Source organism: Lonchura striata, chromosome 1 (genome assembly GCF_046129695.1).
Source record: "Lonchura striata isolate bLonStr1 chromosome 1, bLonStr1.mat, whole genome shotgun sequence".
Lineage (NCBI taxonomy): Eukaryota > Metazoa > Chordata > Aves > Passeriformes > Estrildidae > Lonchura > Lonchura striata.
In genome coordinates this window covers 104,223,082-104,240,908 of record NC_134603.1, presented here as the reverse complement: position 1 = coordinate 104,240,908, position 17,827 = coordinate 104,223,082, and the positions used below count along the sequence as shown (strand labels likewise).

The 17,827-nt window shown below is 40.3% G+C and overlaps 1 protein-coding gene across 6 annotated transcripts in view; it reads left to right on the top strand.

Moving 5' to 3' along the window:
• The window catches only part of GLI3 (GLI family zinc finger 3), a 202,037-nt gene that overhangs the window by 172,000 nt on the left and 12,210 nt on the right, over nucleotides 1-17,827 (top strand). For all 6 annotated transcript variants that reach the window (XM_077786302.1, XM_021531964.3, XM_021531961.3 and 3 more), the window contains one exon: nucleotides 17,163-17,312. In XM_077786302.1, coding sequence (XP_077642428.1) covers nucleotides 17,163-17,312 — 150 coding nt within the window. The remainder of the gene's footprint in view (nucleotides 1-17,162; nucleotides 17,313-17,827) is intronic.

Sequence of the window (17,827 nt, the reverse complement as noted above, 5' to 3'; positions counted from 1 at the left end):
AGTGAGTGGGCACTTGGGTGGAAAGGGCTGTGCAGGGCGTGACGTTGGTGATTTGTGGGTATACATACTTGAAGTGTTTGGCTGAGAATTCAGCTGGTGAACACTTCCAAGTTACTGATATTTTACAGGCGACTTCCTGTTTTGGGGAGAAATGTAGGATAAGAAGCTGCCAGCCAAGTCCCAGGGGAGCCTGTTCTGACTGAGTGACAAATGCATAGGCAAGAGTAAAGCAGAGAACTGAGCTGACTCTTCACTTCCTGACTCTTGTTGGCATATCATGGAGAAGAGAGAAAAGGGAAGTCCCTCTGCTGCCTCAGAGCTGCAAGGAGGGCTGGGCTTATGCATGGACTTCAGGTACCTTTCAGTCCTGACAAAATGGCCAAGACAAAACAGATTCACCTGGACAGAGCTGTTCTTTCTATTCAGCTTTTTTATGCCTTGCTTCTGTTAAGTGATTTGATGTCACATAGCCTGTGTTATTGGGGTGAACCAGTGGGAGATCTACCTTGATGTGTTTGGTGTGGTATATCTCTGCACTGCTTTTCTTACCCATATTCTACCAAAAAATCTACTCATAATAAACCAATCCTGGGAAGAATAGAAATCTGTGAGTGCTGGCTCAGCTGCATGTGGAAGTGCTTTTTCTGAGACAGAAGTGGTAAATCAGCATGTACAAAAGGAGGCAGAGACAGGCAACTTAAATATAGACAAGAGTGAAGTTTCTTCATTTGGTTTTGAAAGGGCTGGGCTGTATGGATTCATTTTTGCAGTCTCTATTGTTTGTGTTACCTCTTAATAGAAAGAAAAATAAAAATGGAAAGCAGATGAGCCTTTTATTGTGGGGAAACAAATGTAGTGTTATCCTGTGCTTAAACTTTAGTGTAAGCATGACTTTTCTTCAAGATGTTGAGTACCTAATCTGTAAAATGAATGGGTGGTGGTTTTTGTCAGGAGTGGGTCCTCCAGTGGCTTGCACTGTAGGTATGAGGTCTGCATATCCCATTCTTATGTGTATCGCAGGGCTGAGATGCTGCAGTTCTCCGTGAGATAAAGTAGTCAAGCTGAAAATGAAACAAAGCTCCAACTGTATCCCTCCTTGTGTTTAGCAGAGATAAACTACAGTGGAGTCTCAGTGCTGCTCCGTTTGGCTTCTGGCAGCAGCTTTAATTGGTAAAATGCAGATTTTTTTTTTGATCAAGAGAGGATTATTCTTGTTATCAGTCTGGAGCATCTTATTTCAAGATGAAAAGGCTTTGCTGAATTACAGATGCCAACATTTTTACAAAGCACTTTGGCGATTGACATCTCAAAGAGAAAGTATGATTTATTAGCCTATAATGGCTAACACTCAGCACTGGGCTAGGTCCCACTGATTTGTGAAATTGCTTAATATGAATTGCCTTTTTGTGCAATTCAAGCCCCAGGTTTTTCAAATAAGCTCAGAATATAAAGTGTATAAAACATTGCATACCTAAAAAGGCAGAGGGGTAATGGGGACTGTGTAGCTAAAAGGAAAAGAAAAAGGAAAAGAGGGATAAAGAGAGAGAAAGACAAAAAGAGAAAGAAAAGAGACAGAAAAAAAAAATACCTACTTCTAAATCCATCTTGGTGGTGCTTTTTTACAGTAGTTTGGTTGAAATGTTGGCAGGGTAAAGATTAATAACAAGCCTTGTCGCTATCAGTACTTGCTTGTCGATTCTCTGTAACAGGGCTGTCTGTTCAGCATGGAAATTATTGATTAAATAAAAATTGCTATTAGATTGTGATGTGATCCATAATCACAAACAATGGTGGACATTCTTCTTTCAGATCCAAAGCCATGCATCAAGTTTTTTCTTGCAGCAATTTATATTGTGCTGACACTCGCACCCATTAGGCTTTTATCCTCTCCTACGTGTGCCAAGAAAGCATGAAAAGAAAGAACAGCAGCAGCACAGCAGCGGGTAGGCACTCACTAAATTTTCAGAGAAGCACAGTACAGATAAGTCTGTCGTTTGCTTCTGGTTAGCACCTTACCTCAGAAGTGATTCCTGCCAGGTTAGGACAACACACCTTAGATACATCCAGGGAGGTCCAGTATGGTTTGTGCGAGGGTATGGTTATGGTGTATCATTTTAGGATGCTGTAGCATGAAGGACAAGTGTCTTTCTCATATTTATTTAGCTCTAATTTGAGGAATTCAGGATTGGAGCAGATTACCTAAAACTGCATTACTTTAGGCTGTGTTAATTAAAAAGATAATATCTTACTCGTCACATGTGAGCCTGGTACCAGCTTTCTCATGTGAAAGCCTTTGTCTAAAACTAAAGGAAACTTTAGTGAAACAATTTTTTTGAGAGTTTGGCTATTTATAGGAGCTTCTGTCCCTTTGTTTCTGAATACCTGAAATAACATATGTTTGTCAGAACTGATCAAGCCCACTTGGCCTGGCTGCTAAGGAGAATCATTCTTGTAGCTCTGGTCTTTTCATTGTAGAGTGTTTTGCCTGTTACCAGCATCAGACAGGATTGCCACAAGAGTTCTGTACCTCTGTACAAGAGCTGAGAGTAGAGAATCTTAATACAGTGGATATGCAGTGAATTTATTGTTGTTGTTAGTGTAAGTTTTCTTAAAGTGAAGGCTGTTTCCTTTAAACTGTTATCAGTGCTAATTATTGAACAATGTTTTGTAAAATTCCTCTCTCTCACTACCATTGGGGTAGTGTTTACATTTATTTATTGTGCCTGTATTATGTGTAATATTGCCTCAGATAACCAAAAGAACCCTGCCTGCAGTATTTTGACTATTTGCCATATTATCCTTGGCTTTAAAGAGTGTTTAAGAGTGAGCTTAACTTGCTCAATTATGCAGGGCAAGTACAAAGTTTCAGGCTTGGCCACTGTCACTTAAATTGAGAGACCACTTCCTTTTGCAAAGTCAGAGCATGTGCCTTGCACTCCTCCCTCCAGTGCAGCCACTCTCTCTGCATGGATCAGAGCCAAGGGATTACCAGCCAGGAAATTAGTTGCCAAGGGGATTCCAACACTTACGGTTAATAAAAAAAGCCTGAACAAAGAAGTGGGTTTTATATGACATTCTGAAGGCACCAGGCTCTAGTTCTGAGAAGTTTTTGGATGAGGAAGAGTTAGAGAGATACAGGACTGCCTTCTGATTTGCTGCTGCAGATTTCTGTGGTTGACTGCCAGCACAAGTCTGTCCATTCAGATGGTGCCACAGTGGTGTGTAGGAGAAAATAGGAATCTTTGAGATAAGCCAGGCTATTTAGGATTGATTTTTAGTTAGCAAAAGCCCTTGTAAGTTCACTGGAAGTCAATTAAAGTTAGTGTATGGAATGCAGGAGCAGAAAAAAATTTGCCTTGGCTCTTTTTGAAGTGTTTTAGGTGATACTCCCATGTTCTGCTAAGAAATCCTGCACAGATTTCATTGCAACAGCTCAAACATACATCTTTAGATACAGTGCAGGACTGTTTGTGGCACATATGAGAGGAGAGAAAAATGTTATCCCATGGCAAAAAAAGATAAAAGAAGGTAACTCTGCTGCTGTTGCCTGAAATATCAAGTGTGACTAACTTCTAAAATGGGACAGAGACCTCTGCAAGCCCTGGATGTGGTAGGACATGACAGGGATGAATAAGCCTAGCATGGATGCAAAGGGGAAATTCTAAGTGGATGTCTGGTAAAAAAACCCAAGGGTAGTCTTAGAGCAGCAATAAACTGCTGCATGAAGCTTGTTAGACATGTTTCTTGGATGTGTTAGGAGGAAGAGCCCCAGTTACTTCCTCCAGTCCAGTTGTGATGTCGTGTCTTTAACACACTGTGCTGCTGTCAGCTACTTAGGCTGGATTAATTCTACCAGGATCTCCTCTGTGATTAAATATATGTTAAAACCTATATTGCCTAGTAAAGATTTTGGCATTTCTTATCACTGCCAGCATTTTTTTTTTTTTTTTTAGTTTCTGTGAAAAGTTCATTGCTAAATGTGGATCAGGCATTATCTCTAATCTGAACTGCAGCTTTCGTAGTTTCTGTATAAGTGTATTTATTGAAAAAAAAAGCTGTTACTCAATAGTCTCTTTCTGCAGACAAAGCATTGGTATTTTAATCATACGAACAATTTGTATGTGTCCATGTGGTAAGCACAAGGGCTCTCTTTACAAAAAATCAGAAAGAATTACTGATTGATTTACACAGGAAGATCCTGATGAGGAATATATTTTCTTTTATTTTAAGTGGGTCAGTATTAGCTATGCTGTAATTATTAATAAAATACTAAAAGTAAAAGAAAGTGCATGATTTTACAAAATCAGTTCCAAGCTTAAACCAAAGGAGGTGCATGTTTTTCAGCAAGTCCTATATACATGCTTAGTGCTAGTGCCCATATGCTTAATGCACCTTGAAAAGCAGATCCCATTTATTTGGAAGTTACCTTGCTATTTGTTCCCTTTAGGAACAAAGGATTTTCAGTAAAAGAGGCAGTGATTTAACTTTTTTGTAAAGTATCAAATATTTTGCTAATCTTTTTGCATAGATAGATGACCCATGGTACCACTCCTGGAGTTTGGAAGAATTCAAAATCTTGTTAAAATTGTACTTTTTAGTTTTTCCTTATTTTCTCTTGCTATAGCCTTTCATAAGTTTCTAAATTGATTCATGGGATTAAGCAGTTTGTCTCTGCTAATATAAAATTGTATAAAGCTGCTGCTGTACTATACAGTTACATTTTAATTCAAAGAGCCTGTTCTAAACTGGTTCCAGTGTATTTCCAAACACATGGACTGAAAGGCAGTGTAAATTTTAACAGATTTTTGTCATTAAAGTGTTGCAATTTTTATAATACAGCTCTGTCTTTATACATTCAATTGGTGCACCACTTGGTGGGATATTTTGCTGGGTACTTTCTTTCTTCCATTTTTTTTTAAATTTTCTTTTCTAGGCATCTTTACTCCTAAGCTTTTATTTCTTGGCTCCACTACTCTGGTCTGTGCTGTGGAATGTAAAGATTAGGAACCTCTTCCAATTTTATTTTCTTGTGAACATGCCCTATGTTAAAGGAGAATATTATTACTTTTAGCATGAACCCACAGCTCAATAACTAACCATAAGAGTTGCTAAAGCCCCACTCCTGCAGAGAGCTCAGTGTGTTGGACCCATTTGAATTTAATGGGCTCCAGGCTGCCATAAGAGCTCATGTCAGCAGAGGAGCTCACTGACCCAGGATCTGTGCATCTTGGCCAGGAGCAATGGCTGGAATTTATCAAAGCCAAACAATATGGGGGTAGAATAGTTAATTTCAGGTTTAATATATACAGCAGGTCTGATTTCCATTGAAGTCAGATGAGTTATGGTGGTAAGAAGGAGGCCTATAGTTTTTTGTCTTCTGCAGAAATGTGGGAAAACATCCAAAGTATTTAGTTCTGCCTTGTGTGTGCTGATGTGCTTCTGTCAAAAGCAGGAATGGTATTTTCATCCTTCATACTATTTGCAAATAAGACGAAATACTTTATTGTAATGCCTCTTTATGATTACTTCCTTCTCATGTGTGCTGGCAGGAGTCCTCTGTGGTCTGTCTTTGCCAGAGAGAAAAATCCAGAAATAGAATATATGCTTTTAAGTGTGTGATACTAACATCTGTAGCAATGCTAAGTGTCAAGCTGTTCAAGTTTTACAATTTTTTTTTAAGGTAAGTTCTTTATGTTTTTGTTTAAGATTGTACGCAAATGTATGTGAGTTCAGATTTGTAAAGAAGAGTAAGTCATTGCTCACCTTGGGTACTGCCTGTGAGGGAGATTTTTAACATGGTTTTCCTGAAATTCTCCAGCCGTTGCATGTCAAATCAATTTTTATCCTTAAATGCAAAGATCATGAAGCAGAAAATTTTGAAGTTGAGCCTCAGGTGGTTTTCTCTCCTTCCATATTCAGCCACTCCTAGAAGGTGTCATTTTATAGGCAGCATTTACTGACAGTCTTAGAACCAGTGAAGCAGATGTTTGGACAGTCTTTACCATTTTCCCCATCCAAACTGTAGGAGAACCTCTCCCTTGTTTGTGCACTACTGCTTTGGCTAATTGAGAGAGGGATGTCTAATGGATCTGAGGGGAATATGGAGCTTAGCAATGTGAATTTTCTCTTTTATGAACTTATTACTTGAACAGGCATTGCACCTCCTTGAAACCATGCTGTAAAGCTGTTTCCTGAAGGCAAGAGCCCTTCTTTCAGCTCAAGCTGTAGAATTCCTGCCTGTAGCCACCTCTCAGAAAGCCTGTAAGGAGAGCTTGGATGCATGTGTGATGGAGAAGAATGAGAGGAAAGTAAGAAAAACAGGGCTAAAGCATAGAATTTGGGAGAAGACCACCTTCACTTGCTATTACATTTTTAAGACCAACATCACAGTTTCATCATGTAGTCAGCAGAGGGTCTGGACACCCTTCAGCAAATGGCCTTTGTCAACTTTCTTATTCCACCCTGGTCTTCCAATCCAAGTTTGAATTCTCTATCACTGGTACACACTTCACCTGTCTTTTTTCTCCCTGTGCTTTTCTCCTTGTTACACTGCAGGTGCCAAATTACCCTATATTTTTATTATACGACCTTTAAATAGAAGGTATAATTTATAGGTGTAATAGGACCTAAATGTGAAGAGCATTAAAAAAACAAGATAGAAGTGAGACAAGCACACACACACACACACACACACACACACACACACACACACTTGTTTATTTATTTATTTATTTATAAGCTAATTTTTGTAAAAGTGAATTCTGTGCATTCCTGAAGTCTTGGTGAAGTTGAAAGTTATAATGGAGTTCTTCCTGTGATGTTGCCTTTTAAAAAAGAAAAAACATACAGCAAAAGGCTTTTGTTCAGTCAGCATAGCAGTTTAGATGCTCAGAACAGCTCTCAGCCTGTGTGTTCAAACACACTAAATCTACACCAGGAAAGATCCTCCTGAAGCAAGTGGAAGTTGGAGGAGAGTTTGCCAGCACTGTTGCTTTGGTGTGGAGTGTGTAACACAACCTGCAGGAACTGTGCAGGGAGCGCTGCCAAGGAGGCAGCCAGGAGGGCACCCAGGAGAGCTGGGAAGCGCTGCAGACAGCAGGCAGGTAGGAGAAGGTGTTGGGAGAAATACCAGGAGTGCTCAGCTTTTGGCTGGCCCCTTTTACTCTTCCAGGAGCACTGCAGGGGCACTTCTGCCTTACAGGCTCCTTCATTTCAGTGCTCCAAGAATTTGTCATCCTCATGCAACCCTTTTGCATCTTTCTCTCCTTCAGTAGTTCTCAGGAGAGCAAGGCTCCTCCTTGGAGAGCAGAGATTTAACCAAAACATCCCTGTTTGAGAACAATTGACTTGAGCACTTGGCTTGTGGTTTCCACTATCAGTTCCTTCTGCAACCTCCTCACGAAAATGGAATTAGCCTGTCCTGGGGCAAGTCACAGATTGGGCAGGTGGTTGAAGAGAGAAGTGGAGCCTTTAAAAAAAAAAAAAAAAATAGGGAAGCTGTGATACCTTGCTTGAACTAAGGCAAATGTGATACAAAGCATCAGTGCTGGAGGAGATGGTAAAACCCAGTTATCATGACAGCATGCATTGAAAAATTACCACTGTACAGCTGGGGGGGAAAAAAAGCAGTAAAGAAAGCTGGAATTCCTGTATCATGCCAGCTTCACCTATTAGTGCCCCAGCTAGAAATACAAGAACACAAGGTCCAAGGAAAACAAGGCACTTGATTTTTGACAGAGTTATGGAAGAGAACATCAGAGAAGAAACAGACCTGAGTCATTGAAACACTTTTCCTACCACTGTAAAACTGGAATGATTAATGTCCACAACTTCTATGTTGATGTCCTTGCAGAATCTCATTTCTTAGATTTTCAGGTTTAGCAAATAAAGATGCAGTTTCTGCCCATTGCTTTATAGTTGCATGCTCTGACACAGGAAATCAAGGGAGAGCTGTAAAATATTGCCCTTGATGGGAGTGCATTTTGCTGCTAACAGACTTAACTGTACTACATATGTGAATATATATATATATATTAAATGAAACAAGAACAAGATGTGATCTTATTAGGAAAGAATCCCTGCAATATCCCAGAAGTTCCATTCACTCCACAGAATATACCAGAGTCCACCAAAAAGCTGTCCAAAACCTGGAAACAGATACAGGCTGAGGGAGTTGGTCCCAACCTGACAAGAAAGCTGTTTGCCCTGTTGGTATTCTGTCACATCCATACTGGATAACTGCTATATCAGAGATTAAAAGAAGGTCATGCTGTATTATGAACCACTGTCTTTATTTTTAGGATTAGATAACTTTTCTCTTTTCCCCCCCCCACTGATTCCCTTTATATCCTAAGGGCAGATCCTTTCTCTTGGGTCAGGAATGTAATAAGGCAGGTTTTCCTCTCTCCAGGATATTGTGTCTGTCTCACTGTGTTTAAATTGCCACAGAAAGCTTTTCTGAGCAAAATACAGTATTTTCTTTGTACAAGAGCCAATGATTGACGTATCCGTGGGGACTTCTCTGTCTTTAGCATTTAAATATAAAAGTTGGAAATGTTTAACCTATTGATAGGCAACAAAGACAACTACAGGATTTACTGCAAGAGAACAAAAGGAGAAGCAGAAAGAAAATACATATTTTTTTAACTGGGGGATTTAGAAATTTTATTACTGTTGTTAGGACAGAGAGATAAAAAAATAATCAGAATCAAACCTATATTTTCAGCTGAAGGAGGGAGGTGAAAAGCAAACAGTCCTGGTGAGCTGTGTCCTTTGAATTAGTATATTCCTGTTTATTAGTAATACAGTTTCCTGTTTAGAGAACATGACTTATCCAATCCCGTATGTAAAAAGTAATTTGATTCACCATGGCTTGCTTAAACAGCATTTGAGGCAAAAAGATGATTCCTGCTCAGGCATTCAGTGAACTCCACAAAATGCAAAAGTTCATTAGTTATTATTAGTTTGATTGCTCTTGGCCTTTGTGCATTCCTTGCTTCTGAACTTGCATGGCCCATGAAACAGGGACAGTCTCTGTCCATGTGTTACACTGAACCCCAGATCTTTACTAAATTTTTACACATGACTATAAACCCAGTCTTCTCCCAGTGGCAGCTGTGCTGGTCCAAGAAAGCTGTTGACCCTGATTGTTTGTTACAACATCTCTGAGGTTCCCTTCAGTCTATGATTTATTTGGGCATGCTCCCTCAGACACTGGAGTCCTCCTTTCTTACTGTTTCCATCCCCTCTTCCAGCCACTGGTTTCCATGCTGCCCTTGCATGCCTGTCATCTCCATCCTTCTACGTAGATGGGTTATCCCAAGTATAATCATCATAATTTTCCAGTTGACTTAGGGCTTCTAATTTTGATTCCTCCCTTTCTTCATTGACTGCTGTTGTCACTTCTCAAAGGACAGAAATGGGTATCCAGAACAGCACAGTAATAAATGAGCTTCAAGCATGAATTCAGCTGGAGTGCTGACTGAAGTCTCTTTTTAGTCTTATAATTATTAACAGTCATGGACACGGAGTTCAAATGTTAAGTTTGTAAAACAGGTAAGTTACATTTCCAATTTTCCACATGCTTCACTCCTTTTTGAAATAACCATTTTTTAACTGAAACTTTCTTTATGTACTATTTTTTTTTTTTCCTTAATGAGTAAAGCATTTTTAGTCACACTGGAGTTACAAATATTTGCAGTGTATATATATATAATTTTGCAATGCTTTTATCCTGGCCTTGCCTTGGATAGAGCTAATTTTCTTCCTAATAGCTGGTACATTCTATATTTTGGATTCAGTATGAGAATAAGATTGATAACATACAGATGTTTTATTTGTTGCTGAGTGGTGCTTCTCTGAGTCAAGGACTTTGCAGTTTCCCATGCTCTGCCAGGGAGCAGGTGCACAAGAAGCTGAGAAGGGTACACAGCCGGGAACAGCTGACCCAGACTGACCAAAGGGATATTCCATACTACAGAACATTATGCTTGGGATATAAACTGGGGGAATTTGGCTGGGATGACCAATTGCTGCTCAGGGGTGTGCTGGGCATCAGCGAGCAGGTGGTGACCAAGGGTATTGTGCATTGCTTGTTTCTCTTGGCTATTATTCATGTCCCTGTTCTTATCTCTGTTTTCATCATTATCATTATTAGTGCTGTTATAGTTTTTTATTTTGGATTTTAAACTATTCTTATCTCAACCCATGGATTTTACCTTTTTCCAATTCACCCCATCCTTTCTGACACGGGTTGGTGGGAATGAACCTGGTAGGGTAGGTTGGTGGGAATGAACCTAGTTGTTGGCTAGTGTTAAACCACTACAACTGTTTAAAAAGCCACAATCCTCTCACATGTAACCAAAAAATATCTGATTATGAAATGTGGCATGTCACTGGTCTTCCTTTAAGTTTGCAATCATGATCGTATCTATGGGGAGCAAGGGGCTTAATTTGTTAATAGTGGAAAATGTTAAAAAATTAAGTATAGAGATTGACAAGATCAAACACTGTGAGGTAAGGAGTGCAGTGCACAGGCTATTTATTGTATTAATTATACACCAAGGAAATTGCTGTGCAATGCTTTTAAGATCTAGATGATCTTAACTGTGTGTACTCCATTTTAGTAAAGGTGTCAAGACTGTGGAGGCACTGACTTGCTTTGGGCCAGATCAGCAAATTGTATAAAGTGTCATGTTGCTAATCAGCATTAGCAGAGAACTGTCACAACAGCATTTCTTGAATCTTCCATAAAGTATGAAAGACAGCATTAAGAACTCTAATGGAATAACAGTAAGTGCATCCAAAGGAAAGGAAACAAGACTGGAGATAGTTCTCTGAGCTTCTCCACAGGCATGTGCCTATTTGGAAGTGCAGAGTTCTTCATGTATAGCTATAGCTTCCACTTGGCTTTAGGAACTGAAACCAGCTTAAGTGTTTATGCCACCATAAGGGCTTAAAGCAGCTTAAGTGCTTCTTCCATCTCAGGAACTAAAAATGGCTTAAGTACTTACTCCACCCTAAGGACATGAGGTCAAAAGTGTATTCTCAGCTTGAACAGCAGGGAGGAGACATTGGTCTCTTAGGACTGTTTAGCCTGGTTGTACCTGCAAAATCTTTAGTAAGGAAAGGACAGACAGTATCTGAACCTATTTTCTATCAGATAAGAGGAAATTAAAATGCATGCATTGTTTTAACAGAAAGTCACAGAGGTTAGAGAGAGACTCAATTGCAGTGATTGGAATGTGTCCGAGAAGTCTGCTGCAGTTTCACTCCATTGAGATGCATTTTTTTTCCTTCTCACAATGAGATTTCTATTGTCACAGGAGATTTCCTGCCTCACCAGGACCTCCTTTATATCCTGACTTTTTTACAGTGCCTTTGTCTGTTCATGTTGCTGTGGATCATGGAGCCAACCTTTATCAAGATGTTAATGAGATGGTAGGGAGGCCAGTCTGATGTCATCTCTCAGTTGCCTGACTACCTAAAATGGTAACAAGGAGCAGTGATGAGTCGCATATTGCATCCCTCCTTAGGGAGCAGGCAAGCTTGGGGACTTGCTTAAGTGCTGCCCTGTCACTGTTCTGATCACTGATATTCTTTTTACAGTCATTTGGCTATCTCAGGAAGCTGTGTAGGTCAAGAACCTCAGAAGTATGTGCACCACTCATGAGCAAGTGACTACTTTTAGTAGGAATCAGAGATCTAAAATCTTTTATTAATGTGGCCTTTAGCTTTCCTGGGCCTTAAGTCTTTGTCTCAACTGTGGCCATAGTAGAAGATATTTTTGCTGAGGTTTGTTGTTAGGAGAGGTACATTCAAAAGCTGTGAGGTACTCAGAGGCTTTGGTAATAGTCTCAAGTCTAAAGTGAATGTGAGATCTGTACTTGCATCTAAGTGGTGACAGTGAAGTTTGAATTCTGTTACACCAAGTCTGGTGAGCCCTGGTGTACTTCACACTATTCTGGTCAAGAAGACTGAAGTTGTACTAGAGCAGGTGAAAAGGCTGAGAGAGCAACTGATGGACTAATACAGTCCTCAAAGTGGCAATGGGGAATCTGGGAACAAAATGACAAATGAGACAGACCTCCCCACCTCAAGCCAAAGCAGGTTAAGGAGGGAATGAGGACTTGGTCATTGAAGAGAAGACCATTTTAATCCAGCAAAGGAAGACAGAGAGGAGAGTGCTGTCTGCCAGTTAGTTAGGGTGGGGAAGGGAGAGAAATAAACAGTCTGCAGGAAAGCAGAGCTGTTTAAGCTAAAGGATAGCGTTGGCACGACAACAAATGAATATAAATTGGCTGTGAATAAATCAAAGCTAGAAATTAGTTGCTAACCAGCAGAAGAGTGAGTTCCTAGAAGCGCCTTCCACTGGGACCATAGGGAGCTGATCACCAAGGTACTTGGAAGCTGAAGCTCTGTTCGTGATCAGGATTACGTGCAGTGGGACTTGCCATAGCAAGGGGATGGGCCTGATGACTAGGAACCTGTTTCTAACTGTATGTGGGTTTAAGGACAAATCTACATTCCCTATGCAAAACACAGAAATAAAAGTGTTCCCTGCAGGACTTGCAGGTCAGGGACAGCTAATCCCCTTCCAAACCAGCTTCAGAGCTTTCCAGTCTGGTACTGCCAGACACAGCCTCTGCATATGTCCTCTCTGTGGGCTCCACAGCTCTCGTGCAGCTGCTGGATGAGCTGTGTTTAGCAGCTGTTCCACTGCGATGCCTCTTCACCTTTCACACTTTGTCCCTTATGCATCAAAGTCAGCAGCTCTGCTGGTTCTGCTTTTTATGGCAGTACAGTACAGGGGGAGATTTTTGCTAGAAGATGGTTTAAATGCTGCCTCTGCTTAATGTCAGTGGTGAGATCAAGTGAGAAGTTATTTAGCAACTCCTTTTTAATTTTTTAAAATAGAGGGAAATAGCTGTGAGAAGATAAAAGTGTGAAGTTGTCATTGTATAACTGAAATTGAACCTAATTTTGGCAATGGTGATACACCTTTCACTCAACTACTGACTTAGCACATTATACCAATACAACATGGTCTCTTCCCAGTTTCCCCCTACACTCTAGGGTAGCATGTCTAGGTTAGAAAACAGAAATGTGAGATTCTCCCAGTATATTCTGCTCTTGCCACCAAATAGCACTTTGCTTGCAGATGCAATCTCAGTTGAAGTGACATTCTTTTTCTGTTGTTCCTAAGTTTTTACACTGGTATGGAGAGGCTTTTCCTCCTGTTTGACTACTGTGCGAGGGCATTTGGCCTTTGTTTATGTATTAAATATCTAGCAGGTACCATGCAGTCAGCTAGGACATGTGCAGATTCTCCTTTCTTGTAAAAACCCTCTTGGAGGAGGGAAATGGAACACTTAAGATTATTGCAGATCTTACCTCCAGTGTCACTTCATCTTATCTGCTACAATATTCAGTAACAGGTACAGTTGGTATAGATTATATGAGAACATGCATAATTTAAGACATTCCCTTTTCAATAGTATTTCTTACCATTTAAGTATTTATGCTTCCAGGATACTGTGGATTGAATTTCCTGTTACCTCTGGTTTTTGAGATTGCCCAGTAGAGATGACAGGCAAACTTCAGCCTTGATTTCAATTAATCTGGTGGGGTTTTATGCTCTGGAATTGAAATCCATCTCAGAGCTTCCTCCTTCAAAGGCAGGTCATTCTGAGACTAAAATCAGTATTTAGGTCAGCTCCCTCTGTTCGTTTTAGGGTATTTTGCAACTGGATGATAATAACAACATTTTTTAAAGAATAGAAAATGAGCCAGGACAAACAGACATTTGGTAATAAGCATTGAAGTAGCATGAAAGTGACTGGTATTCTGCAAATGACCCCTGTTCAGCAGCTTTTTGGAGCTGTGTGCAACGGGAGATAGCTTGTAGAATTCCAGCTTTTAATTTTTTTTTTTTTTTCAGGTCAGAAATTCTTAATAATAGAGAGCTGATGCTTCAGAGCCTTATGCTGGCAAACCTGACACTAGGGAGTAATATCACTGGCTTTCATGCAGCTATTTACTGTAATAAGGATTACGGACATAAGTAAAACTTGCAGGTTTGGGTCCACAAAATTAAAAGAAAAGCCTTTTCACACCCTGAAACTGCATCAAAATTCAATTTCACCAGGAAAAAAAAAATCCTTCTGATCTAGTCCCTGGAATGTGACATTTCATGGGTGTAATAAGGTTACAAACAGATTATAAATTGAAACCCTATAATTCCTTATTGTACTGTACCAAAGCTTCTGCTTTGCATAATACTCTAATTCCTGACTGTTCTTTGTTTTACAAGCTCAAAACTGTTCATTTCCTCTCATAATAGAGACCAGGGAGCCAAAAACACCGTGTAAAATCCAACAGTAATTATCTGAGTCAAAGAACCTGAATGCCAGAGTTCACAAACTTCTGAACTTTTCTAAATGATGTTGTTTGCACAGTGAGACCTCCCTCCTCTTTAAACACATGTAAAAATCGCACATTCTTTCTGTCAAATGATAATGGTAAAAAAATCCCAGTGTAGATTCAGTTCATGGTTTGCATTTGTGTAGTTCTGCCTATATGTCCATAGTAGATGACTGACAAGTTTTCTCATCATAACTTGAGCAAGTGAGGGTGTTTGAATCTCAGGATGACAAATACTGTGAGTCTCCTTACCTAAGAGCACTGCTGGTGCTGATTTTCTAGCAAGTGTCTTCCTCCAGACCAGACTTTTAAGTATTTGGAGATGTTTGTAGGGCTGCTAAAATATGACCCCTCTGCAAAAAGCAATTAAGCAGCTCGCCTGTGAACCAAATAATTTACCAGATTAGCAGATCACAGGCTCATTTATTCCAAGCTTTCCCTAAAGGTGAGGCTCTCAGAGGGATTGAATGAGAATGAGATGGATTTGCAGGTGAACTCTCAGGGGCCACTTGGTAGCATCAGAACAATGAGGGAAAACAGCATAAAGAGGGGTTTGATTGTAAGAAGATCAGAGAGTCTAGGAAAGGATGGATAGAGTAAGAGAGCAGGGCAAATATGTATGGAGAGCCACAGTTGTGAGAGACCAGAGGACGATCACAAGATATTTGGCAGGTAAGCCAGTGATGGAGAGAGGCAAATGATCATCACCACTCTTGGCAAGCTTTGTCAGCTGCTGCAGTGAGCCTGGGCTGGGGCGGGAGTGAAGAAAGGATTTTTAGGCCCATGAGAAAGGTCAATTTCAGAGGATTCTCATGCTGTGAAAGGTTAGAGGTCTAGAGCGCAGGGAGCAAGCTGATTTGCAGGGACAAAGAGAAAAAACTGTCCTATGGAGATTTTCCCTGAAAGAGCTTCCAGGGTGCCTGAGTGTCCACACAGCAGGAGGTCAAAGGAGGTGCTGTGGTGAAGTGATTGATCCAGCCTTGAGGTTTTTTGTATCAAATGGAAAGCCTGTGTCACACACTCAAGTTTAATCCCCCTTGTGGCTGTGTAGGTTTAACCACATAACACACAGTCTGTAATGTTTACAGAGAGATTCGGCTATGAATTGCTTGAATGCATTTAATGTCGTCCTGTTACTTCTTTCTCTTTCAAGAAATAACACACATTGCCCTCATTGAAGTCTTTTGATGCAATTTCACAGAGCAGGGCATGTGTATGCTTCTGCCACAGGTGTGTGTATTATGAATACAGATCTGCACTCGGAACATTAACTCTTGCAGATTACAAGTCGTATGTTACCCATCACCTCTGCTCTGTTCATGCATCCTGTGCCCCATAACGACTTTTAAAAAAATGGCAATAAAGTTTCAGAAAAAGATCTGTCATCTTTTACAAGCATGTCTGTTTTCCATGGCAGTGGTGCATAATTTTGAACATACGTCATTTTATGTGGCTTTCTGACTGATTTCAAGACTTCAGAAAAGATTGGGATTATCCTCTTGGTGTTCCAGTATGAACTAATGAGTTTCTATACAGCTGGCATTTTCTGTGGGCCCATTATGGAACAGATACAGATTTCATCCCTGTGCTGTGATCAAATAAAAACTGGAAAGATTTTTTGGTGGTACCTTAGTGGGAATAATGTCATTCGCTGAGTAATGCAGCCATCTAGTGGCACAATGACAGAAGTACGGCAGTGTGGAATGATACCTCCAAGAGTGTCTGGGAGGATGAGTGGGGTAGCTCCTAGTGGAAAAAAGACTCTGAAAGTCCAGGTGTAGTTTTCTCTTTTTTTGTTTTCTAAAGATGTACAAAAAAAAATTCAGTTAAACCTTTTAAAAAAAAACCAACAAACCAATTTTGAGGCTGGCCCTGCTTCACCTGCTTGTTTCTATTCAAACACATAGAGAATTAAATCCATTTTAAAATGCTTTTCTGAACTAGGTTTTAGTGAAAGAAACAGAGCAAGCTAATTTTGTGAAAGAGTACAAGGTATACAATCCTGTCCTGCTTCTGGGTACACTCATGTGGATGACACTGACCATAGAAAGACGTGCCTGTGAGTCAGCAGGGCTGGGGCAGCTGTCACTCCCACACACATTCAGACAGAGCCAATCTTGGCAATTGCAAAAACTGGCTTGATGTATGCTTCCGTACTCAGAGTTTATATTCACAGTGTATAGGGGCTTATTTCCACTGACATGACCTGTACATTTACTGAACCAAATACATTTACTGAAAGAAAATATGGCTAGCAGGGAATGAGTTAAAATTTGGGGTGGAAACTTGGTTTAGCAGTTCTGTTGATTTTTTCAGGTTGGAGAATATGTTTCTAAAGGCCTGATTTTGTAAATCTTGTTTATATTGATCAGCACTTAAGTAACACTTCTCTGCTCTGCAAAAGCAGCACCCAATGTGAATCACACAAGTGGAGCCATACATGAGATTATCCAGGATCCATTTATCAGCTTGAATCCCTGAGGCCTGGTCCACAGCCTGTTGATCTCAGTAGAAGAAAATTCATGGGCCTTAGTGGACTTCCAGTAGGATCTATAATTTGAACCCTGTGGTCACTTGGAAGCGCAGATTATCTTATTCTTTCGGTACCACAAGGACCTGGTTCACACCTGAATCTCTGGTGCTCTTCCAGTGCAAAATTACAATAATGTTGTGTTTCTGTTAAGCTGTTGCAGCAGATGTTGTAATTCTGTTAAACTGTAACCTCTATTCCACCTGAACAGCATATCAACAATGACCACATACATGGAGAGAAGAAAGAGTTTGTGTGCCGATGGCTGGACTGTTCTCGGGAGCAGAAACCTTTCAAAGCTCAATATATGCTGGTGGTCCACATGAGGAGACATACAGGGGAAAAGCCACACAAATGCACTGTAAGTAAAGAGGCGAGGGCTCCAGGTTTGTACAGGGAAGCAGGAGCTGTGCAGAGAACAAACAGCAGGATGAGTGCTGCATTCTGAGCTCTTGTCTGTCAGACTTTTGTGGAGAAGAGAGTGCCATGTCTGCTTTGTTATCCAGCACAACCAGATGACAAAAGCTTTAAGAGAGGGGATTCCCTGGATGATTTGGCCCACTTCCTAAGGTTTAAAGTACAAAGAAACTCCAAAGGGCATAATTAAACAGGGCTCAGTTTACCTAATTATTTAAAGGCACTTTCTGTTACAGAGCTTGTCTGCTGGCCACCAGTCTCCTGATGGCTTTGCAGTGGATTTCAGTCTTAGTTGAAGTACACAAATACTTCTCTCCTGTAAGAGAAGATTTACATAATGCTGAAAGCATTTTAACTTGAGTTGTGGTAGAGTTTGCTTGGATAAAATTAAAACCCTTCAAATCAAAACTACATTGGACAAGGTTATGAAGGCTTGGAAAATTTCTAAACTTTTTTAAG